The sequence below is a fragment of the Gorilla gorilla genome, chromosome 20 (assembly GCF_029281585.2).
Source record: "Gorilla gorilla gorilla isolate KB3781 chromosome 20, NHGRI_mGorGor1-v2.1_pri, whole genome shotgun sequence".
NCBI lineage: Eukaryota > Metazoa > Chordata > Mammalia > Primates > Hominidae > Gorilla > Gorilla gorilla.
Window position 1 is genome coordinate 13,459,634 of NC_073244.2, and position 23,565 is coordinate 13,483,198.

The window sequence follows — 23,565 nt, forward strand, 5'->3', positions numbered from 1 at the left end:
GGGCGGGCCCGACGCAGCGACGCCAGCGCAAGCGGCCGCACCTGGCTCAGCAGCGGCGGCGGCGGCGGCGGCGGCGGCGGCGGCTGTAGCAGCAGCGGGCCCGGCTGGGGCGCGAGCGCGGCGCAGCCCAGCCCAGCCCCGTCCGAGCGCGGACCCGGCGCCCGCAGCCCCGGCGCCGCCATGGTGGAGGCGGCGCCCCCCGGGCCCGGGCCGCTGCGGAGGACCTTTCTAGTGCCCGAGATCAAGTCGCTGGACCAGTACGATTTCTCGCGGGCCAAGGCGGCGGCCAGCCTGGCGTGGGTGCTGCGGGCCGCGTTCGGGGGCGCAGGTACCGGGGCTCGGGGGACCGGGGTGGGGGGCGGCGGGCCGGGCGCGGCAGGTGCGGGGGGGGGCGGGGCGCCGGGCCGGGAAGGCAGGGGGCCGTGGGAACAATAGCGCCGGCCGCCGGGGGTCCCCGGGCTCGGGCCCCTGCCGCGCCGGGGCCTCCGAGCTTCCTGCTCGGCCCGGGCGGTGGACTTTGCCCCGCCGGCTGCGGGAGCGCGGTGGGGGTGGGGCCCGCGGCCCAGCTCCGCGCGGGGGTCCCCGGCGTCCAAGCCTCCAGGTGAGCCGGGCGGGGTCTGCGGGCCGGGTGGGGTCTCCCCGTGCGGACCTCTCGTTCCCGCCTCCCGCACCCCCAAGGCCTTCCCTTGCACGCCTTCTTCTCTTTTACACACATCACGCCCCTGCGAGGATCTCCTCTCGGTCTCTTCCCCCGCCACACACCCTGGAGACCCAGACCCCGACCTCGCTGGGGGGTCTCAAGCGCTCCGGTCTCCACCACCGCACGACCCCCAGGCCCCAACACACACCCCGCGTCGGCCCTGGCCGCGCTGCGGGCGGCGACCGGGGAGCTCTGGGAACCCCCTCTTTCGCCTCCATAGCCCCCTCCAGCGCCTGGCAGCTGCGACTTATGGCCCCATTTTACTGGGGAGGTTGGCGAGCCCAGCTGAAGGGAAATGGGTAGTACAAGATCGCCTGGGGTGGGCCCCCCTGGGCCCCCCCCTCCTCCCGGCTGCCCGGCTGCGGGGCCTTCTCCCATTAGAGCAGATCCTTCACTCCCTCCCCCAGGCCCGCTTGCCTGAGAACCCGAGCCACCCTAATGGGGAGGATGCTGTAATCCCGGGTCCCCGGGATTAGAGGCCCTGGAAACACTCAGTCTCGGCTTTGGGCAGCTTCACAACTCCAGGCCAGAGCTAGGAGTCAGGGCCTGGCCGGAGAAGACAGGGGTTAATTAAGGTCTGGGCTTTCCAGCGGGGAGCTGTAGGGGGTACATCCTTTTCTCCCTCTGGTTCTGCCCACTGGTGTTGGCACAGCCCATCCCCCCTCTCCCTGGCCTTCCCGGATCAACCCGCTCTGGGTGTGGGTCTCAGTGACAGCTGTCCGTCTCCTGGTTCCGCCCCAGCCTGTCCCTCTTTCTCCCAGACAGTCTCTGTCTGCGCCGTTCCATGCATGCATTTCCCACTCTGGGGTCTACCTCCCTGCAGATATTTGCTTGAGGAAGAAAGAGATTGGGCATTGGACAGCCAGGACAGCCCCAGCTCCTCACTTCCAAGGTTACCAGGCTGTAGAGAACTCAACGTGGAGAGTCAGAATTGAATGTGAAGTCCAGTTGCACCAGAATGCGAATTATCCCAATTATCTGAGCTTCTGTTTCCCCTTCTGTAACAGAAGGCGTTCATTCACAGACTTATCCGTTTTGCAAATGTTTGTGGGGCAGGGGCACTTACTATGTGTAGGGCACTGCTCCAGTGATGGAGACCCCCATTACCTCTTTGCAAGGTTGCTGGGAGGTGTAAAGGCCGTAGTGACCACAGAATTCTTCACGTGGCACGGGGCGCGCGATACATGCGAAACAGTTGCTCGCTGCTGGTGTGATTGGCGGTGGTATATTTTGATGAATAATATTAACGTTATCCATTATCCCCTGGCCAGGAATCAGAGTAGAAATTATCCCATTTTGAAGAAAGCAAAGCAAACTTCTGATGAGGGGTGTTGGTGAGCTCCCAGTGCCCTGACTCACCCAGTTCTGTTCTTGTTGACCCAGCTCCCTCTGCTGTGTGACAGACGGCAGTGGCTGCCTCTGCCGTGAGGGTCAAGTTCAATCTGTTCCCTGTTCCACTCCCCTGAAAAGAGGAGAAGGGCTGAAGGAAATGGGAGCAGAGTTCTACAAGATTCATGAGCTCTGGGGACTCTTGACGGTATGATACCTATCAGGTGCTGGGCTGGGCGCTCAGGGTGTAGAGGAGATGATGGCAGGGGATAGATATGGGGCAGAGGGGGATGGGCAGGAAACCAGATCATAGGGAAGCTGGCCAGCGGGGCCTGGGGAAGGAAATTCTTGAAATCTTCCAGGCAGGGAAGAGATCCCACAGGTGGAAAGATTTGAGTCTGGAAGGATGCATGGAAGTTTGACACGGTGAAGAGATGTGTGGGCAGTGGGCAAAGGCTCGGAGCGTGGACCAGCAGGGAGTTCTCAGAGAAGAAGATGCAGGTCCCCAGGGTGGCGGTGGGAGATAAGGGAGGCTGGTCAGACTGAGGAGGGCCCTTCAGGCCCCTGGTTGTGGATCCAAGGGTACTGGGGAGCCACGGACGGTGTTGGGAACTGACAAGATCAGGTATGCAGTGGCCCCGTGGGAGTAGTGATGGCTCAGAGGAAGGGATAGTTCTGGCAACTCCAAGGCACAGGTGTGAGAAGGCTGTGCAGAAATAAAAGCGGAACACAAGCTCGGAGATTAGATAAGAAAGGGTTCCAAGCCTGGCCAACACAGTGAATTCCCGTCTCTACTAAAAATCCAAAAATTAGCCGGGCATGATGGCGCACGCCTGTAGTCCCAGCTACTTGGGAGGCTGAGGCAGGAGAATTGTTGAACCTGTGAGGCGGAGGTTGCAGTGAGCCGAGATCGCACCACTGCACTCCAGCCTGGGTGAAAGAGAGAGACTCTGTCTCAAAAAAAAAAAAAGGGTTCCATGTTAAACACATTTGGAAAACACCCCATGCAGTTCTTTATGCCTTCAGAACAGATGTGTGATGTGTGAGGGAAATTCGAGTTCATGTTGGACATTTTTATACTGGACAAGTTATCTCAGCTCTCCAGGCCTTGGTTTTCTCATCTGTACAAGGGGTATAATAATAAGTGTTGTAAGGATTAAATGACTGGATGCAGGGAAGGTCATGGTATAAATAAATGGTTGGGTGTGGTGGCATGCGCTTGTAGTCCCAGCTACTCAGGAGGCTGAGGCAGGAGGATTGCCTGAGCCCAGGAGTTCCAGGGTACAGTCAGCTATGATCATGCCACTGCACTCCAGCCTGGGCAACAGAGTGAGATCCTGTCTTAATCAGTCTTCCATCCATCCATCCACCCACTCATCCATCCACCCACCCACCCATTCATTCATCCATCCATCCACCCACCCACCTATCCACCACACTCATCCATCCACCCACCCACCCCACTCATCATCCACCCACCCCACTCATCCATCCACCCACGCACTCATCCATCCACCCATCCATCCACCACACTCATCCATCCACCCACCCACCCCACTCATCATCCACCCACCCCACTCATCCATCCACCCATCCATCCACCCACTCATCCATCCATCCACCCATCCATCCACCCACTCATCCATCCATCCACCCATCCATCCACCCACTCATCCATCCATCCATCCATCCATCCACCCACCCATTCATTCATCCATCCATCCACCCACCCACCCCACTCATCCATCCACCCACCGCACTCATCCATCCACCCACCCCACTCATCCATCCACCCACCCCACTCATCCATCCACCCACCCCACTCATCCATCCACCCATCCATCCACTCACTCATCCATCCATCCATCCACCCACCCATTCATTCATGCATCCATCCATCCACCCACCTACCTACCGCACTCATCCATCCACCCACCCACCCACCCCACCCATCCATCCACCCACCCCACTCATCCAACCACCCATGCACTCATCCATCCACCCATCCATCCATCCATCCATCCACCCACCCATTCATTCTTCCATCCATCCATCCACCCACCTACCCACCACACTCATCCATCCACCCACCCACCCACTCTCCCACCCTCCCACCCACCCATCCACCTATCCACCCATCCACCTATCCACCCATCCATCCACTCATCCATCCACCCACCCATCCACCCACCCATCCATCCACCCACCCACCCCACCCATCCATCCACCCACCCACCCCACTCATCCATCCACCCACCCACTCATCCATCCACCCACGCACTCATCCACCCACACACTCATCCATCCACCCACACACTCATCCATCCACCCACACACTCATCCATCCACCCACCCCACTCATCCATCCAACCATGCACTCATCCATCCACCCACTCATCCACCCACCCATCCATCCACCCACCCACCAACTCATTCACCCACCCACCCATCCATCCACCCACCCACTCATCCACCCACCCACTCATCCATCCACCCGCCCAATCATCCATCCACCCGTCCATCCATCCATCCACCCACCCATCCATCCACCCACCCACCCTGCCACCCTCCCACCCATCCATCCACCCATCCACCCACCCACCCTCCCATCCATCCACCTATCCACCCATCCACCCACCCACCCATCTACCCATCCATCCATCCACCCACCCACCCATCTATCCATCCACCCACCTACCCACCCACTCATCCATCCACCCACCCACCCACTCATCCATCCACCCACCCACCCACCCACTCATCCATCCACCCACCCACTCTCCCACCCTCCCACCCACCCACCAACTCATCCACCCACCCACCCCACTCATCCATCCACCCACCCACTCATCCATCCACCCACGCACTCATCCACCCACATACTCATCCATCCACCCACACACTCATCCATCCAACCATGCACTCATCCATCCACCCACTCATCCACCCACCCATCCATCCACCCACCCACTCGTCCACCCACCCACTCATCCATCCACCCACGCACTCATCCACCCACACACTCATCCATCCACCCACCCCACTCATCCATCCAACCATGCACTCATCCATCCACCCACTCATCCACCCACCCATCCATCCACCCACCCACTCATCCACCCACCCACTCATCCATCCACCCGCCCAATCATCCATCCACCCGTCCATCCATCCATCCACCCACCCACCCTCCCACCCTCCCACCCATCCATCCACCCATCCACCCACCCACCCATCTACCCATCCATCCATCCATCCACCCACCCATCCATCTACCCATCCATCCATCCATCCACCCACCCACCCATCTATCCATCCACCCACCTACCCACCCACTCATCCATCCACCCACCCACCCACTCATCCATCCACCCACCCACCCACTCATCCATCCACCCACCCACTCATCCATCCACCCACCCACCCACTCATCCATCCACCCACCCACCCACTCATCCATCCACTCACCCACTCTCCCACCCTCCCACCCACCCACCAACTCATCCACCCACCCACCAACTCATCCACCCACCCACCCACTCATCCATCCACCCACTCATCCACTCATCCATCCACCCACCCATCCACCCACCCTTCCATCCACCCGTCCATCCACCCACCCACCCATCCTCCCACCCTTCCACCCACCCACCCATCCACTTATCCACCCATCCACCCATCCACCCATCTACCCATCCATCTATCCGTCCGTCCATCTACCCATTCATCCATCCATCCATCCACCCACCCATTCATCCATTTATCCATCGATCCATCCATCCTAGCTATGTTGTAGACCTGTGCTATTCAATATGGTGGCCACCAGCCAGATGTGGCTACTGAGTCACTTGAAATGTGGTTGATCTGAACCAAGATGCACTGTAAATGTAAAATATACTCAGGGTTCCAAAGACTTGGTCCAAAAACAAACAACAAAAACCAGTGTAAAATATCTTATGAATAATATTTTTATGTTGATTACATGTTAAAATAAGAGTGGGATATGTCTTGGGTCAATGAAATATATTACTAAATTCTTATTGTTTCTACATATGTAATGTGGCTTCTAGGAAACTTGACGGCTCATGTGGGCTCACATTATATGCATTATATTTCTTTTTTTTTCTTTTTGAGACAGCATCTTGCTCTGTGGCCCAGGCTGGAGTGCAGGGGCACAGTCTCGGCTCACCACAGCCTCCGCCTCCTGGGTTCAAGTGATTCTCATGCCTCAGCCTCCTGAGTAGCTGGGATTACAGACATGCGCCACCACGCCCAGCTAATTTTTGTATTTTTAGTAGAAGTGGGGTTTCACCATGTTGGCCAGTCTGGGCACATTGTATTTCTATCAGACAGCAGTGTTCTGCTGTAAATAATGCTCAGTAAACATTTTAGCCAGGTGTGGTAGCACATGCCTGTAGTCCCAGCTACTCAGGAGGCCGAGGTGGGAGGGTCCCTTGAACTCAGGAGTTCAAGACCAGCCTGAGCAACATAGTGAGACCCCATCTCTAAAATAAAATAAAATAAAATAAAATAAAATAAAATAAAATAAAAGAATAAATAAAATAAAAAGAAAGTGGGGCCAGGTGTGGTGGCTCATGCCTGTAATCCCAGCACTTTGGGAGGCTAAGGTGGGTGGGTCGCTTGAAGTCAGGGTTTGAGACCAGCCTGGTCAATGTGGTGAAACCCCATCTCTACTAAAAATACAAAAATTAGCCGGGCATGGTGGTGCACGCCTGTAGTCCCAGCTACTTGGGAGGCTGAAGCAGGAGACTGGCTTGAACTTGGGAAGCAGAGGTCGCAGTGAGCCGAGATGGCACCACTGCACTCCAGCCTGGGTGACAGAGCAAGACTGTCTCAAAAAAAAAAGGAAAGAAAAATAAAATAAGTTTATCGTATAAGGCAGTGGTTCTCAACTGGTGATGATTTTGACACTTAATTGACATTTGGCAGTGTCTGGGGACATTTGTGGTTGTCATTACTTGGGAGGAACGTACTACTGACGTCTAGTAAATACAGACCAGAGATTTTGCTAAACATCTTACAGTGTACAGGACAGGACAGCATCCCCTGAATACAAAGAATTTTCCAGCCCCAAGTACCAATGAACCAAGGTAGAAGAACATCGGTCTATAATAAGTGTCTGATAAATGTCAGTGTAGCCCTAGCTTAAGGTTTTGGTGTTTTTTGTTTCTTGTTTTTCATCTTAAAGGCCCTGAAAAGTCCTGTAGGAAAGAAACACGTGTGATTTTGCTGGTGGGAGCAAGACGTGCCCAAGGCCGGGGCTGGGGAGGTAGAGAGGAGGGTTTGGATTTGGGAGATATCAGGAAGTTGAAAGCCAAGGACGCATTAAATGTGGGGTGAGGGCGTAAAGAAAGGGAGGGAGGGTGATTTCTCACTGCCTTGGGGGCAGGGAGGAGGGGAGGTGTGGGTGAGATGTTGAGAATTGTGGGAGATGCCCAGGGCGCAGTGGGGCCCATGGCAGCCGCTGTTGCAGTCTTCAGGTGGCCCTGGAAGCCGTCACGGGGTAGGGTGGCCTGGGGTGGGGGTGGGGCATGTCCATTTACAAGGAGACGCCTGTGGGAGGAAGGTTTCTGGAAGAAGGAGGCACTGGGCACAGAGCCCAGGCGAGATACGGGCCCACAGATATGCTTCGGAGGTCCCTGCTGGCCTTGGGGAGATCGGAAGCCATGAGGGCAGCAGCGAGCTCAGGGAAATTGTGGGAGAGGTGGAGGGGGGCTGGGAGGGCAGGGAGGAAGTGAGCCTGAAATACCTCTTCTTTCAAGGAGCCAAGATGAGAGGGGCAGAAAGAAGGCCCAAGTCTACATGCGGGTGGCGCGTTAAGTGGGACGGTCCAGTGTGGTTTTAGAAGGTGGGAAAGGAGCCAGGACAGGGAGGGACAGAAGGCAGCCAAGAGTGCCTGGGTCCTCACAGGTGGAGAAGTCACGTTCAAATATGTTCTGAAGCACTAGAACCCCTTACCCTGTTCTTTCTTTTCTTTTCTTTTCTTTCTTTCTTTTTTTTTTTTTTTAAGACAGAGGCTTGCTCTATCACCCAGGCTGGAGTGCAGTGGCGCAATCTCAGCTGGCTGCAACCTCTGCCTCCCAGATTTAAGCGATTCTCCTGCCTTGGCTTCCCGAGTAGCTGGGTTTATAGGCGTGTGCCACCATGCCCAGCTCATTTTTGTATTTTTAGTAGAGATGGGGTTTCACCATGTTGACAAGGCTGGTCTTGAACTCCTGACCTTAAAAGATCTGCCTACCTTGTTTTCCCAAAATGCTGGGATTACAGGTGTGAGTCACTGCACCCGGCCCCCACCCTGTTCTTTCAAACACACACACAGAACCCCAATATACAAAACAAGTCTGGGCACAGTGGCTTACCCCTATAATCCCAGCACTTTGGGAAGCCGAGGCAGGTGGATCACTTGAGGCCAGGAAATTTGAAACCAGCCTGAGCAACATCGTGAGGCTTCCATCTTTACAAAAAAATTTAAAAATTGGCTGGGTGTGGTGGCACGTGCCTGCGGTCCCAGCTACTCAGGAGGCTGAGGCAGGGAGGATCCCTTGAGCCCAGAGTTCAGGTTGCAGTGAGCCATGATCGTGCCACTGCACTCCAGCAAAAACTCAAACAAACAGAGAAGGCTGTGCAGGCTGGGCGTGGTGGCTCACGCCTGTAATCCCAGCACTTTGGGAGGCCGAGGTGAGCAGATCGCTTGAGGTCAGGAGTTCAAGACCAGCCTGGCCAAAATGGTGATAACCCTGTTTCTGCAACATACAAAAATTAGCCGGGTATGGCAGCATCGCACCTGTAATCCCAGCTAGTCAGGAGGCTGAGGCAGGAGAATCATTCGAGCCCGGGAGGCAGAGGTTGCAGTGAGCCAAGATTGCACCACTGCCCTCCAGCCTGGGCGACAGAGAGACTCTTATCTCCAAAAAACCACAAAAGCTGTGCAGATTAGAACAAGAGCTGGACAGATTCCCTGCTGTTGATTTCAGTCACCTCTTCCCCGAACCCTGCCAGGCCTTCCTGGCCTTCTCCTCTCCACTGTTGGTCCTACGTGGATTTCTGCCCCCAGCCCACTGTCCACCTGGGGCTTCCTCACGCCTCTTCCCATTGTCCTATTTAGGGACCTCAGGCTGTCTCTATGATGTGACCTCACCATCTCTCTAAGCCCCAGCCTTTCTTATAATCTGCCTCAAGGATGTCCTCAAAGCCCCTCACATTCAATTTCACCCCTTCACCTCCCATTCCTCCTGCACCCCAGCTCAGTCATTACCCCTCTCTTCCATCTTCTCCCTCAGACCCAGCACGGTCCTGGCTACCTCCCTCTCTGTCTCTTGCCTCCTCCCTTCAATCACCAGGTTTACATCACGCAACTCCCTCGATGTGCCTGTGGTGTGCCCACCTCCCCTGCTCGCCTGTGTGCCCCCCACTCATCCCCCCTGCCTGCAAGCTAAGAGAGGGCGTCCAGTTTGCTGGGTCTAACCCCAGTCCTGGTGTTGAAGAGTTATTTGGCCTGGGGCAAGGGACTTTCCTTCTCTGTGCCTCAGTTTCCTCCTCTGTAACATGGGGGTTGCCAATTGGGCCCTGGCTGCCTCCTAGCGTTGATGTAAGGCTCAGTGAGTCTACATTGGCAAGAGCAGGAAGGCTCTTAGGATTGCCGATGTTATTGTCTTTCCTGGGACCTACAAGAGCCAGTCCAGCTGGCCTGGTATTGGGGGTAGCCTCCCCTCCTTTCCACTCTAAGTGCCCATCAGCTCCCTGAGGCACCGTGTTCTCTCCCACCTCCTGGGCTTTGCATCTGCAGGCCCCTCTGCCTACAACACCATCACCCCTTCCTCCAGCAAACTCCTGCACATCTGCACTCTCAGCCCAGATCCCCTTTCTCCTTTCCCAATGCCATCCTCCCTGGTCCAGACCCACTCTTAATCCGGGCCATGTGGGGTGTGTGTGTGTGTGTGTGTGTGTGTGTGTGTGTGTGTGTGTGTGTGTGTGTGTTGTATCTGGTGACCCTGACCCCCGTGTTTCCCCTCTATGCCCCCACAGAGCACGTGCCCCCGGAGCTGTGGGAGCCCTTCTATACCGACCAGTACGCGCAGGAGCATGTGAAGCCCCCGGTGACACGGCTGCTGCTCTCAGCCGAGCTCTACTGCAGAGCCTGGCGCCAGGCACTGCCACAGCTTGAAACACCCCCCAACCCCTCCGCACTGCTGACCCTGCTGGCGCGGAGGGGCACAGTGCCTGCTTTGCCCGAGCGCCCGGTGCGCGAGGCCGACCTGAGGCACCAGCCTATTCTCATGGTAGGCCCCGCCACTGCCTGTTAGACCACGCCTACCATGCTCAGCTCCTCCCCTCAAGCTCCTCCCGCCAGTCCTGGCTCCTCCCAAGTTCCCTCGATCAGTCTTGGCTCCTTTCAAGCTTCGTCGATTAAGCCTAGCTCCTCCCATTAGGCTTGGCTCCTCCCCCAGGTTCCTCCCACCAGGCCTGGCTCCTCCCCTCAAGCGCTATTAAGCCTAGTTCCTCCCACGAGGTTTGGCTCCTCCCCTCAAGCGCTATCCATTAAGCCTAGCTCCTATCAGTCTTGGCTCCTTCCCTTAAGCTCTGTCCATCAAACCTAGCTCCTCCTACCATCGGTCTTGGCTCCGTCCGTTGAGCTCTGTCCATCAAACCTAGCTCCTCCCACCAGTCCAGGCTCCTCCCCTCAAGCTCTGTCCATTAAGCCTAGCTCTTCCCCCCAGCCCTGGCTCCTCCCCTCAAGCTCTTCCCATCAAGCCTGGCCCCTCCCATCAAACCCAGCTCCCCAAAAAGGCGCTACTCTGGCCCTTGAGGATTTGCGTACACAGCCCACCCTATCCTAAGGCCTAGCATCTGACCTCAAAGTCCCGCCCATCGTGCATGGCTTTTCCAGGACCCCATTTCTGGTTCCTTCCCTTAAGGCCCCACCCATGAACCACTGGCCCCGCCCTCTCAAGCCCCACCCCCCGTCAAGTCCCTCCCATCTGCAGGTTCTTCCTTTTCCCAGGCCCTTGGGGGCCGAGGTGCGCCTCCTGCAGCTCTCAGGTCTCACCCTCTAGCGCTTGCCCCCACAGGGAGCCCACCTAGCTGTCATTGATGCCCTCATGGCTGCCTTTGCCTTCGAGTGGACAAAGACCCTGCCAGGTCCCTTGGCCCTGACCAGCTTGGAGCACAAGCTGCTTTTCTGGGTGGACACGGTAGGTGGGGTTGGGCCTGGGGTGGGTTCGGGGACCAGCATCGTCCAGTGGCCAGACCACTGACCCCCTCCCTGCCCTCCAGACCGTCCGGCGGCTGCAGGAGAAGACAGAGCAGGAAGCGGCCCAGCGAGCCTCTCCAGCAGCCCCTGCAGACGGGGCGGCCCCGGCGCAGCCCTCGGTGAGGCCAGGGCATAGAACCGTCAGAAGGATGGGGGACCGGAGATCTGGGAGGGCAGGGCTGTGCTTCCCGGCCACTCCTGAAGTGGGGAGGGGGCTAGAGGTGACACACTCTCTCTTTCTTCCCCCCTCTCTCAATCTTTCTGTGCCCTGCCCGTCCCCTGTGCCGGTACCCGCTGCCCTCCTCTCTGCCTCTCTGGCCTCAGTGCCCTACGCGCTGGTACTGGAAGCTGGTTCCTGTAAGTGGGGCTGTCTGTCCGCCCCGTCTGCCTGCCCTGCTTGTAGCTCTGTCTGTCTGTATGTCTGTTTCTGCCTGCCTGTCTGCGCGCCCTCTCATACCTCCCCAAGCTGTGAGCAAAGGAGGTTAGACCCCAGTCCTGGGAGACAGGGAGAACCCCTCTGTGAACCAAGAGAAGGGTAGAATCTCGGCCATTAACTGAGGGCGGACCCCTCCCCCAGCGAACTGATGGGTGGGGACGAACTTCCCCTCCCGTTATTCAGAAGGGCAAGCCGTCCCCGTTCCCATTAATGAAGAGTGTGGGACCCCCTGAACCTGTCCCCCTTAGCCGAGGTGGGGAGACCACATAAATTTCTGAAGGGGGGAACTGCAGCCCATCACAAACGTGGATCCTGACCCTAGCAGGCAGGGCACCCTCTGGCCAAGGGGAAGACCCTCCAATGCAGAAGAAGATAGAATAACCTTCCTGAGACCCCCAGCTTCCCTAGAGAAAAATCCCAGCTTTGAAAAGGAGGAGGAGGCCCATCCCTGAAGCTGGAAGTTGAAATTTCTCTCTTCCCTGAATGAGCTGTGTGACCTTGCAGAAGTATCTAAACCTCTCTGTGCTTCATATAAATTACTCCCATAGTAGATAAACAAGGAGGAAGTGGGGGAGGTTTTGGGCTGGCTAGCGTCCCCACCTTTGCTCACTCCTTCCCCCACCCTGGGGCCTGGGTTGGGAGGTTCCCTTCCTGCCTACCCGCTTCCTCTGCATCCTCTCCCCAAGCTGGGGGCCTGGGTCTTTTGTGGGAGGAGGATTCCCCGCATAAGAGGGGGTTCCTACTCTGTGGGGTCCCTTGGGGCTGGGAGGAGCTGGGGTTCGCGAAGCCGGCCAGAGCAGTCAGGGAGCTGGATGGCCGGGGCTCAGGACCAGGGTCAGGGCTACCCCCTCCCCCACAAGGTGGGCTTGGGGGCCCAGCAGGTCAGCACCCCTCCCCCTTGCTGATGGCTGCTCCTCTCCCCCCCAGCACGCAATTGCCTTCTGTTTGAAGGAGTCGGGGAGCAAACCCCCCATGGTAATGTATCCCCCGCCCCGGGGTCCCAGGAGTCCCTGTCCCCAGCCCCCGCTGCTGGCCTGGCTGCTCGAAGACATCTCCTCTGCCTCTTGCTGCTGCCCCTCCCCTGCTCCAGGCTGGTCCCCCAACTCTGTCTCTGGGACCCCCAGCTTCCCGCCCCCTCATGGCGGAAACCCCAGGCCTCCCTGCCCAGCCTGCATGACCGCTGACCTTGGGGGCCAGCCTGGCCACTCACCTGACCTTGCTCCCATCTGCAGATCCGATACCGCAAGGACCGTGTGGTGGCGCGACGTGCCCCCTGCTTCCCGACGGTGACCAGCCTCCAGGACCTGGCCAGTGGGGCTGCGCTGGCCGCCACCATCCACTGCTATTGTCCCCAGCTGCTTCGACTTGAGGGTGAGTAAATGGATGTGGACCAGATCTTGTGCCGGGGAGCTGGGCATCCTAAGTCCCAGCCCCTAGACCCTCCATCCCCAGGTCCGCGAGACCAGCAACGATGCAGTGGTCATGAGGGCAGCTTCCGGAACTGGCAGGCCTGAGTTTGTGTCTCTCTCTTTCCCAATGAGCTGTGTGACCTCACACAAGTGTATAAACCTCTCTGTGCTTCCAGGAATTCATTCCTGCAGCAGATGAAACGTATGGCGTGTGCCAGACCTTGTTTTAGGCACTGGGGATCCAGCCAGAATAGAGACACACTCCCCACTTCACAGACGGCTCTAGCTGGGGGAGAAAGATACTAAGTTTATCCAGAAGTACTTTTTTTTTTTTTTTTTTTGAGACGGGAGTCTTGCTCTGTTGCCCAGGCTGGAGTGTAATGGCATGATCTCGGCTCACTGCAACCTCCACCTCCCAGGTTCAAGCCATTCTCCTGCCTCAGCCTCCTGAGTAGCTGGGACTACAGCCACACGCCACCACACCTGGCTGATTTTTGTATTTTTAGTAGAGACGGGTTTCACTGTGTTGGCCAGGCTGGTGTCGAATTCCTGACCTCAAGTGATCTGCCTACCTTGGCCTCCCTAAGTGCTGGGATTGCAAGTGTGAACCACTGCACCCAGCCCAGAAGTACTTTTTGGATATTGGGTACTCCTAAAGGCAATGGGTGGTCAGAAAAAGCTTTTTTTTAAAAAAAACTTTTATTCTTTTTTATTAAAAAAAAAAAATTATAGGGCTGGGTGTGGTGGCTCATGCCTGTAATCCCAGCAGTTTGGGAGGCCGAGGCGGGTGGATCACGAGGTCATGAGTTCAAGACCAGCCTGGCCAGGATGGTGAAACCGTCTCTACTAAAAATACAGAAATTAGCCAGGTGTGGTGGTGGGCGCCTGTAATCCCAGCTATACAGGAGGCTGAGGCAGGAGAATCGCTTGAACCCAGGAAGTGGAGGTTGCAGTGAGTCAAGACCACGCCATTGCACTCCAGCCTGGGCAACAGAGCGAGACTCCATCTCAAAATAAAAAAGAAAGTATAAACTAGAGATGGGGTCTTGCTATGTTGCCCAGGCTGGTCTTGAACCCCTGGGCTCAAACATCCTCCCGCCTCAGCCTCCCCAAGTGCTAAGATTACAGGTGTGAGCCACCACACCTGGCCCGGAAAAGCTTTTTGAGCTGAGGTCTTGGGGGAGAGTGTTCTAGAAAGATGCAAAGGCCTAAGGCAGTAGTCGCCAACTTTTTGGCTCCAGGGACCGGTTTTGTGGAAGACAATTTTTCCACGGATGGAGGCAGGGAGGTGATCTTGGGATAATTCAAGCACGTTAATCTTTATTATGTACTTTATATCTAATACGTTGTAATATAGAATGAAATAATTCTACAGCTCATCATCATGGGGAATCAGTGGGAGCCCTGAGCTTGTTCCTGCAACTAGATGGTCCCAGCTGGGGGTGATGAGAGACAGTGACAGATCATCAGGCATTTGATTTTCATAAGGAGGGTGCAACCTAGATCCCTCACACGCCAGGTTCACAATAGGATTTGCGCTACTATGAGAATCGAATGCCACCGCTGATCTGATGGAAGCGGGGCTCGGGTGGTCCTGCAAGTGACGGGGAGCGGCTGTAAATACACTCACTGCAGCTCACCTGCTGTACGGTTCAGTTCCTAACAGGCCACGCCCCGGGGGTTAAGGACCCCTGGCCTAAGGATGGTCTATCATATAATTCACCTCGGCCGGGTACAGTGGCTCACACCTGTAATCCCAGCACTTTGGGTGGCCGAGGCAGGCGGATCATGAAGTCAGGAGATCGAGACCATCCTGGCTAACACGGTGAAACCCCATCTCTACTAAAACCACAAAAAATTAGCCTGGTGTTGTGGCACACTCCTGTAATCCCAGCTACTCGGGAGGCTGAGGCAGGAGAATCACTTGAACCCGGGAGGCAGAGGTTGCAGTGAGCCGAGATTGCGCCACTGCACTACAGCCTGGGTGACAGAGCGAGACTCCATCTCAAAAAAAAAAAAAAAAAAAATAGAATTCACCTCTCGAAGGGCACCTGGCAGAAGCTGGGCTCATAGGAGGTCTTCCATGTGTGGGGGGCTGCTGGTCCCTGGCTTCCCTGGGGCCCCGTCCTCCTCCTCATAGAGTCGGGGACCCACTCCTCCTGTCCCCACAGAGGTGTGCTTGAAGGACCCCATGTCTGTGGCGGACAGCCTGTACAACCTCCAGCTCGTGCAGGATTTCTGTGCCTCTCGCCTTCCTCGTGGCTGCCCCCTGTCCCTTGAGGACTTGCTGTACGTCCCACCGCCACTCAAGGTAAGGCCATCCTGGGGCCTCTTGGGCCGAGGCGGGCATCTGGGGCCAGGGGTCCCATCTGCTGACCCGGCCTCCCACCTTCAGGTCAACTTGGTGGTGCTGCTGGCCGAGTTGTTCGTGTGTTTTGAGGTGCTCAAGCCCGACTTTGTGCAAGTGAAGGACTTGCCCGATGGTCATGGTGAGGCCTTGGGGGCCTGGGGGCCGGGTCGGGGGTGGGTGGGAGAGGCAAACCCCCGCCTGACCCTCTTCTCTGTACGGCAGCTGCCTCCCCCCGGGGCACTGAGGCCTCCCCACCTCAGAACAACAGCGGCAGTAGGTACGCTCCCCACACTGGGCGAGTCTCTGGCATTGTGGGTGTGGGGCTCCATGTGTGCCCTGCTGAGCACTGGGACGCAGCTGAGTGTTGCTATTGTCTCCCCCCGGGGAGAGGCGGAGGAGGAGGTGGGGGTCCTGAGGCTGAAGTACATCTCTCCATACAGTTCTCCTGTCTTCACCTTCCGCCACCCGCTTCTGTCATCTGGTGGCCCCCAGTCCCCACTCCGAGGATCCACAGGTGAGGAGGGGGTAGGTGGCTTCTGTCACGGGGGACCCCCCCACTCACAGACTGCCCCAGTGGGCCTCATGTTGTCTCCTCGTCAGCCTTCCAGTAGCCTCTCCAACAGATCCCCCTTGGGCATCCCAAGGTGACCCCCAGAATGGCCTCCCCAGTGGCCCCACAGTACCCCGTAGTGACAGTAAATGGCCTCGGCTGTTTCTGGAAACCTCTGGTCTCACTAGACTACATAATGAGCCATCAGTGACTCACCCAATGACCTTGCAGAGGTTGTCCCCAGATGCTGGCTGACCCCACTCAGGGTTCCCAGGGTCCCCATACTGACCACTCATCGCCTCCCCCAGGCTCCCTGAAGTCTTCCCCGTCCATGTCCCATATGGAGGCCCTGGGCAAGGCCTGGAACCGGCAGCTCAGGTGAGTGGACCTCACAGGCCAGGGTAGGGGGTGGAGCAGGCTAGGGCGGGTTGGGGCCGAGGCTGGTCCCAGGGGCTGACCCCTCCCTCCGGCCGCCCAGCCGTCCCCTCTCCCAGGCTGTGTCATTCAGCACCCCCTTTGGCCTGGACAGCGACGTGGATGTCGTCATGGGAGACCCTGTGCTCCTCCGCTCTGTGAGCTCGGACAGCCTGGGCCCCCCGCGTCCCGCGCCGGCCAGGACCCCCACCCAGCCACCCCCGGAGCCTGGTGACCTGCCCACCATCGAGGAAGCTCTGCAGATCATCCACAGTGCCGAGCCCCGGCTCCTCCCAGATGGGGCGGCCGACGGCAGCTTCTACCTCCACTCCCCTGAGGGGCCCTCCAAGCCATCCCTGGCCTCCCCCTACCTGCCCGAGGGGACCTCCAAACCACTGTCCGACAGGCCCACCAAAGCACCAGTGTACATGCCACACCCCGAGACCCCCTCGAAACCATCTCCCTGTCTGGTGGGGGAGGCATCGAAACCGCCAGCCCCATCCGAGGGGTCCCCGAAGGCGGTGGCTTCGTCCCCAGCAGCCACCAACTCCGAGGTGAAAATGACCAGCTTTGCAGAACGCAAGAAACAGCTGGTGAAGGCAGAGGCTGAGGCCGGAGCGGGGTCCCCCACGTCCACTCCGGCCCCGCCGGAGGCCCTGAGCTCGGAGATGAGTGAGCTCGGCGCCCGGCTGGAGGAGAAACGCAGAGCCATCGAGGCTCAGAAGCGACGGATTGAGGCCATATTCGCCAAGCACCGCCAGCGGCTGGGCAAAAGCGCCTTCCTGCAGGTGCAGCCGCGGGAGGCCTCTGGGGAGGCGGAAGCAGAGGCGGAGGCCGATTCAGGTCCAGTCCCTGGTGGGGAGCGGCCCGCAGGCGAGGGCCAGGGTGAGCCAACCTCACGGCCCAAGGCAGTGACCTTCTCGCCAGACCTGGGCCCGGTGCCCCCCGAGGGGCTGGGGGAATACAATCGAGCGGTCAGCAAGCTGAGTGCCGCCTTGAGCTCGCTGCAGCGGGACATGCAGAGGCTCACGGACCAGCAGCAGCGGCTCCTGGCCCCGCCCGAGGCCCCCGGATCCGCCCCACCACCTGCTGCGTGGGTCATCCCTGGCCCCACGACGGGGCCCAAAGCTGCATCCCCCAGCCCCGCCCGGCGGGTCCCGGCCACCCGGCGCAGCCCTGGGCCCGGGCCCAGCCAGTCACCCCGCAGCCCGAAACACACGCGGCCGGCGGAGCTGCGGTTGGCACCCTTGACCAGGGTGCTCACGCCACCCCACGACGTAGACAGCCTCCCCCACCTGCGCAAGTTCTCGCCGAGCCAGGTGCCCGTGCAGACGCGCTCTTCCATCCTCCTGGCGGAGGAGACGCCCCCCGAGGAGCCAGCCGCCCGGCCGGGCCTCATCGAGATCCCGCTGGGCAGCCTGGCAGATCCCGCCGCCGAGGACGAGGGAGACGGGAGCCCCGCTGGTGCTGAGGATTCCTTGGAGGAGGAGGCGTCTTCGGAGGGGGAGCCCCGCGTGGGGCTGGGGTTCTTCTACAAGGTGAGTCCCCGAGCAGGTGGCTGGAGGGGCCTGGGCCTGGGGCGGGGGCGGGTGAGGGCGGGGGGGAGGTGGACAGACCCACTGTTGGATGAATAGGGCTTTACTGAAGGATGGGTGGGCGGGTGGGGGATGGATGGGGAGCCAAGTATGAGTGGACAGAAGAGGTGTGAGTGGCTGGGTAAGGCCTCCATGGGTGGGAGAGGGGGGAAAGGGACATTTGCACGGTGGGGGGCAGGTATGTGGGGTGACAGGGGCCTCAGATGGGATTTGACCCTGTCTGTTGGGTAAGGACTTCCACAAGGGGCTGTGGGGGTGCAGTGGGGTGAGAGGTCCTCCCCCTGTGGCTTAATGAGTGAGGCCCTCGGGTATGTTTGGGGGTGAGGGGTTTCCAGTGGGGGCTGACCCAGTCATGTCCCTCCCAAACAAGGTATGGGTGGCCGGACAAGGGGGATAGATAGATGTGGGGAGGGGTGGAGAAACAGGGAGGAGTCATGGATAGACAAGATGGATGAATGGCTGGTTGCATGGGTGGGTGGGTGATGGACAGATAGATGGACAGGACCAGGATCTTCAGCGCACCTCCTTGCTCATCCTCTGCTTCACCCCCTGGCCCCCAGCACGCTCCCACCGCCCCCTTTCCTGGCCCTGCCCTGTGTCCACTGTCTCTCCATTCCCATGGCTTTCCCAGCCGGGGCCACCACCGTGTCTCACCTGGACACCTAGGGTCACCTTCTGACTGGCCTCTGCTGCCCGCCTCCATCCCGGGCCATTTTCCACTGAGTGGTTGGGGATTTTGACTGCTCCCCTTACCCTTGCTTTTAGAATGAAAGTCCTCCCCAGGGTGGCCGGGCGCAGTGGCTCATGCCTGTAATCCCAGCACTTTGGGAGGCCAAGGCGGGCGGATTACGAGGTCAGGAGATCGAGACCATCCTGGCTAACATGGTGAAACTCCATCTCAGTACTAAAAATACAAAAAATTAGCTGGCGTGGTGGCGGGCGCATGTAGTCCCCGCTACTCAGAAGGCTGAGGCAGGACAATGGCGTGAACCCAGGAGGTGGAGCTTGCAGTGGGCCTAGATCGCGCCACTGCACTCCAGCCTGGGCAACAGAGCGAGACTCCGTCTCAAAAAAAAAAAAAAAAAAAGTGAGCACAGCCCAAAGCCCTGGGGAGGACTTCTTTTTCATTTTTTTTTGTTTTCTTTTGTTTTTTGTTTTTTGAGACAGAGTCTCGCTCTGTGGCCCAGGCTGGAGTGCAGTGGCATGATCTTGGTTCACTGCAACCTCCACCTCCTGGGTTTAAGTGATTCTCTTGTCTCAGCCTCCCAAGTAGCTGGGACTACAAGAGCATGCCACCATGTCCAGCTAATTTTTGCATTTTTAGTAGAGACAGGGTTTCTTCAGGCTGGTCTCGAACCCCTGACCTCAAGTGATCCACCTGCCTTGGCCTCCCAAACTGCTGGGATTACAGGTGTGAGCCACCGCGCCTGGCCTCTGTTCACTTCTGACTTAGTCCTGTGCCACTGTCTTCAGCTCTGTGTCCCAGCCACACTGGCCCCCTTGTACTTCCGTGCCCCCCAGTAGGTTTGCTCCAGCCTCAGGGCCTCGGCACTAGCTGTCCCCTCTGCCTGGAATGCTCTGCTCTGTACCCCTGTACGCCTACCTAGTTAAATCCTGATCATTCTACAGGGTACTTCCTCCGGGAAGCCTTCCTGGGTGTCTCCAGGCCAGGCCGGGGTCCTCCCGCAGTATAGAGTGTCTGTGCCCAACACGAGCTTTTGCTGGCACTCACTGCTGTCTGCTGCCTTTGTCTTCCCCGTTGGGTTAAGCACTGTGTGTGTGAGCGGCACCCAGTGTATCCCATCCCTGTTGTGTCCCAGTACTTAGTGTGGGGCTGTGCATACAGTAGGCACCAACTAAGTGCATTTAGAACAATGATGAAAACAAAAGCACAGGTGGGTGGCGGGCAGGCTGGGTGGACGGAAGATGGGCCTCCAGCCATGTTGAGGGAGGGGGTGGCTGGCTGGACTCGGCATCTGTCCCCAGGATGAAGACAAGCCTGAGGACGAGATGGCCCAAAAGCGGGCCAGCCTGCTGGAGCGGCAGCAGCGGCGAGCGGAGGAGGCGCGGCGGCGCAAGCAGTGGCAGGAGGTGGAGAAGGAACAGCGGAGGGAGGAGGCCGCGAGGTGAGGCCGGGCCTGCCCGGGACGCCCGCTCCTTGGCCTGTCTGCCACCGCGGACCCCGTGAGCGGTTCTGATGCCGATTCCCTGTGATCTGCAGGCTGGCCCAAGAGGAGGCCCCGGGCCCAGCCCCGCCTGTGTCTGCAGTCCCGATGGCGACTCCAGCCCCTGCTGCCCGGGCTCCAGCCGAGGAGGAGGTGGGCCCCCGGAAGGGGGACTTCACGCGGCAGGAGTACGAGCGCCGGGCCCAGCTGAAGCTGATGGACGACCTCGATAAGGTGCTGCGGCCCCGGGCTGCGGGGTCCGGGGGTCCCGGTCGGGGCGGGCGGAGGGCCACCCGGCCTCGCTCGGGTTGCTGTGACGACTCGGCCCTGGCACGAAGCCCAGCCCGCGGCCTGCTGGGTGAGGACCCTTGGGGGACGGGGCCTGCCCAGTGCCCTTTCCGGGGCTCACTGGGTGAGGCCCCCATGGGTAAGGGGGGAGGGGGAGGGAGATGTAAGCAGGGGTGCCGGGAGGGGGCGGGTATGTGGGGTGACAGGGGGCCTCAGGTGGGGTTGGACACTGTCTCTTGGGTAAAGACTTCCATAGGGGGCTGGGCGCGGTGGCTCACGCCTGTAATCCCAGCACTTTGGGAGGCTGAGGTGGGCGGATCACCTGAGGTCAGGAGTTCGAGACCAGCCTGGCCAACATGGTGAAACCCCATCTCTATTAAAAATACAAAAATTAGCCGGGCATGGTGGCATGCCTGTAGTCCCAGCTACTTGGGAGACTGAGGCAGGAGAATCGCTTGAGCCTGGGAGGTGGAGGTTGCGGTGAGCCAAGATTGCACCACTGTACTCCAGCCTGGGCAACAGAGCGAGACTCCGTCTCAGAAATAAGACAAAAAAAAAAAAAAAAAAAAAAAAAAGACTTCCGTAGGGATGTGGGGTGCAGTGGGATGAGGGGTCTTTCTTCTGTGGCTTCACTGATAGGAACCTTTGAGAGTATGTTTGGGGTGAGGCGTTGCCAGTAGGGGCTGACCCAGTGCTGCTCCCCACTTGCCTGCTGGGCAAAGCATCCTCCCTCATAGAGGGGCCGCCCCATAGGGGTGCTGCAGAGGGCCGAGGGGTCTTGGGCAGGACTGACTCCTCCTGTGTCCCCCCCACAGCCTGCTGGACCGGGTGTTGTGGAGGGCAGGGGCTTCTGGTGGGCACTGACCTGCACTCTCTGTCCCCAGGCTCTCGGCTGAGCAAAATCTATTCCCAGTCCACCCTGTCACTGTCCACTGTGGCCAACGAGGCCCACAATAACCTCGGGGTGAAGAGGCCCACGTCTCGGTGAGTTTAGCCCGCACAGGTGGGGTTCGTGTGCCGGGTGGCCTCCCAGAGCCTGGGAGGTGTGTGGGCATCTGGGTGAACCTAGAGGGCGGTATGGCTCGAGTGTATGGATACACCATGAAGAGATGGAGGGACGCGTGTGGGCACGTGTGCATGGGGGATAGTCTGTACCTGGCAGACAGGACTCAAGCGTGTGCCTCAGTGCACCTGAGTGCCAGGTGTTCCTGCGGGAGGAGGACAGCGTGGGGCACTGCATGGACTTGGGAGGGTGTGCAGTGTATACCGCCTCCTCTGCAGTGTGTGGCCCGCCTTTTTTCTTTTTGTTTTTTTGAGAGGGAGTCTCGCTGTGTCGCCCAGGCTGGAGTGCAGTGGCGCAATCTTGGCTCACGGCAACCTCCGCCCCCTGGGTGCAAGCGATTCTCATGCCTCAGCCTCCTGAGTAGCTGGGGTTACCCGTGCCTGTAGAGACGGTGTTTCACCGTGTTGGCCAGGCTGGCCTCGAACTCCCGACCTCAAGTGATCTGCCCGCTTTGGCCTCCCAAAGTGCTGGGATTACAGGCATGAGCCACGATGCCCAGCCGTGGCCCTTCTTTTCCTTGGCCCCTCTGCACATCGGGAAGCTTCCCATCTCTGACCCCACCTCCATCCCATCCTTCTCCCACTGCAGGGCTCCCTCCCCGTCAGGTCTCATGTCCCCAAGCCGCCTGCCTGGAAGCCGCGAACGGGACTGGGAAAATGGCAGCAATGCCTCCTCCCCAGCGTCAGTGCCCGAGTACACAGGTAAGCAGGGGCTCTGGGTGATGTGAGGAGCAACAGGCACCCTCCTCCATGGCCCCTGCTCATTCCTGCTGTCCCCCACCCCCTCCCCCTGCCTCACCCTCTAGGTCCACGGCTGTACAAGGAACCCAGCGCCAAGTCCAACAAGTTCATCATCCACAATGCCCTATCACACTGCTGCCTGGCGGGCAAGGTGAACGAACCGCAGAAGAATCGCATTCTGGAGGTGAGCCTGCCCACACGTGGGAGTTGGGGGCTGGTGGGCGGCCTGACTTGGCCAGCTGACCATTTCCAGCACTCCTGCCCAGGAAATTGAGAAAAGCAAGGCCAACCACTTCCTGATCCTCTTTCGCGACTCGAGCTGCCAGTTCCGGGCGCTCTACACCCTGTCGGGGGAGACAGAGGAGCTGTCGCGGCTGGCAGGGTACGGGCCTCGGACCGTCACGCCCGCCATGGTGGAAGGCATCTACAAGTACAACTCGGACCGCAAGCGCTTCACCCAGATCCCTGCCAAGACCATGTCCATGAGCGTCGATGCCTTCACCATCCAGGGACACCTCTGGCAGGGCAAGAAACCCACCACTCCCAAGAAGGGCGGCGGCACCCCCAAATAGCCCCACCCAGGCGGTCCACGGGCCGGGCCCTGTGTGCTGCGGCCGCCATCCCCTGGAGGACAGTCAGTCGGTATTCCTGGGTCCTGTCTGTCCCCAACCGTGTCTGGGTGGGGCTGGAGTCTCCACCCTCTGACTTTGAGTCCAGTCCTGCTGTGGGGGCTGAGCTGGGAGGTTCAGGGACTCAGGGCTCAGCTCAGTCCCCTTGTCTGTCCTTCCCCACTTCTTGAATAAAATAATTTAAAGAGAAGTTGAACCTTGTCCCCTCCGAGGCTGGCCGGGGTCCCACACTCCCTGGCTGTGTTTTTAGTCTCCTGTTCTTTCTCAAACCAACTCCTGTCTTCAACCCCCATAATCCCCTAATGCAGCTTCAGCCAGGGCACTCCCAGCCCCCAGCCAGGGCTGTTTCGAAGCTGCCTCTGAACTGATCTCTCGGGCTCGAGGTGTCCGACTGGCCCTTCCTGTGGCCTTGGCCACCCCCACTTGCTGGATTCTCCTGGTCTGTGTGGCTGTTGTTACTGGCCCTAACCAGCGTTTGGCATGGGGCCAACTTCTAACTTGATCTTGTCTCCCCTGGCCAGCCTGGTGTTTCTAGGCCTGGCATCTACCTCTGGGCCAGCGATTCCAGGTTTCTCTGAGATCTGTGTTTGACAATCCAGTTGCCCCCTGGCATTGCCTGGGTGTCT

The 23,565-nt window shown here is 58.7% G+C and overlaps 1 protein-coding gene across 5 annotated transcripts; it reads left to right on the forward strand.

The window, feature by feature from the left end:
• Positions 1–26: 26 nt before the first annotated feature.
• On the forward strand, positions 27–23,129 carry CAMSAP3 (calmodulin regulated spectrin associated protein family member 3). 5 transcript variants are annotated; one of them, XM_031004195.3, is made up of 19 exons: positions 27–328; positions 10,076–10,329; positions 11,119–11,241; positions 11,324–11,419; positions 11,625–11,657; positions 12,664–12,711; positions 12,969–13,107; positions 15,317–15,456; positions 15,541–15,634; positions 15,718–15,772; positions 15,936–16,009; positions 16,354–16,423; positions 16,575–17,997; positions 20,041–20,180; positions 20,276–20,577; positions 21,392–21,491; positions 22,159–22,271; positions 22,376–22,494; positions 22,577–23,129. In XM_031004195.3, exons 1-19 carry the CDS (start codon positions 181–183, stop codon positions 22,880–22,882), a joined length of 3,777 nt encoding a protein of 1,258 aa, XP_030860055.1. In that variant the 5' UTR covers positions 27–180; the 3' UTR covers positions 22,883–23,129. The 5 variants fall into 5 exon arrangements, with proteins under 5 accessions (XP_030860055.1, XP_030860052.1, XP_030860054.1 ...); XM_031004192.3 differs by having other exon boundaries at positions 28–328; positions 16,524–17,997; XM_031004194.2 differs by lacking the exon at positions 12,664–12,711 and having other exon boundaries at positions 29–328; positions 16,524–17,997.
• Positions 23,130–23,565: the final 436 nt, after the last annotated feature.

Bases quoted from the DNA above. Each gene is read 5' to 3' on its own strand.
- CAMSAP3 (XM_031004192.3), top strand. From the start codon at position 181: ATGGTGGAGGCGGCGCCCCCCGGGCCCGGGCCGCTGCGGAGGACCTTT. The intron at 11,420-11,624 runs GTGAGGCCAGGG...CTCTGGCCTCAG, and splicing joins CGGCCCCGGCGCAGCCCTCG to TGCCCTACGCGCTGGTACTG. The intron at 20,578-21,391 runs GTGAGGACCCTT...CTCTGTCCCCAG, and splicing joins CCCAGCCCGCGGCCTGCTGG to GCTCTCGGCTGAGCAAAATC.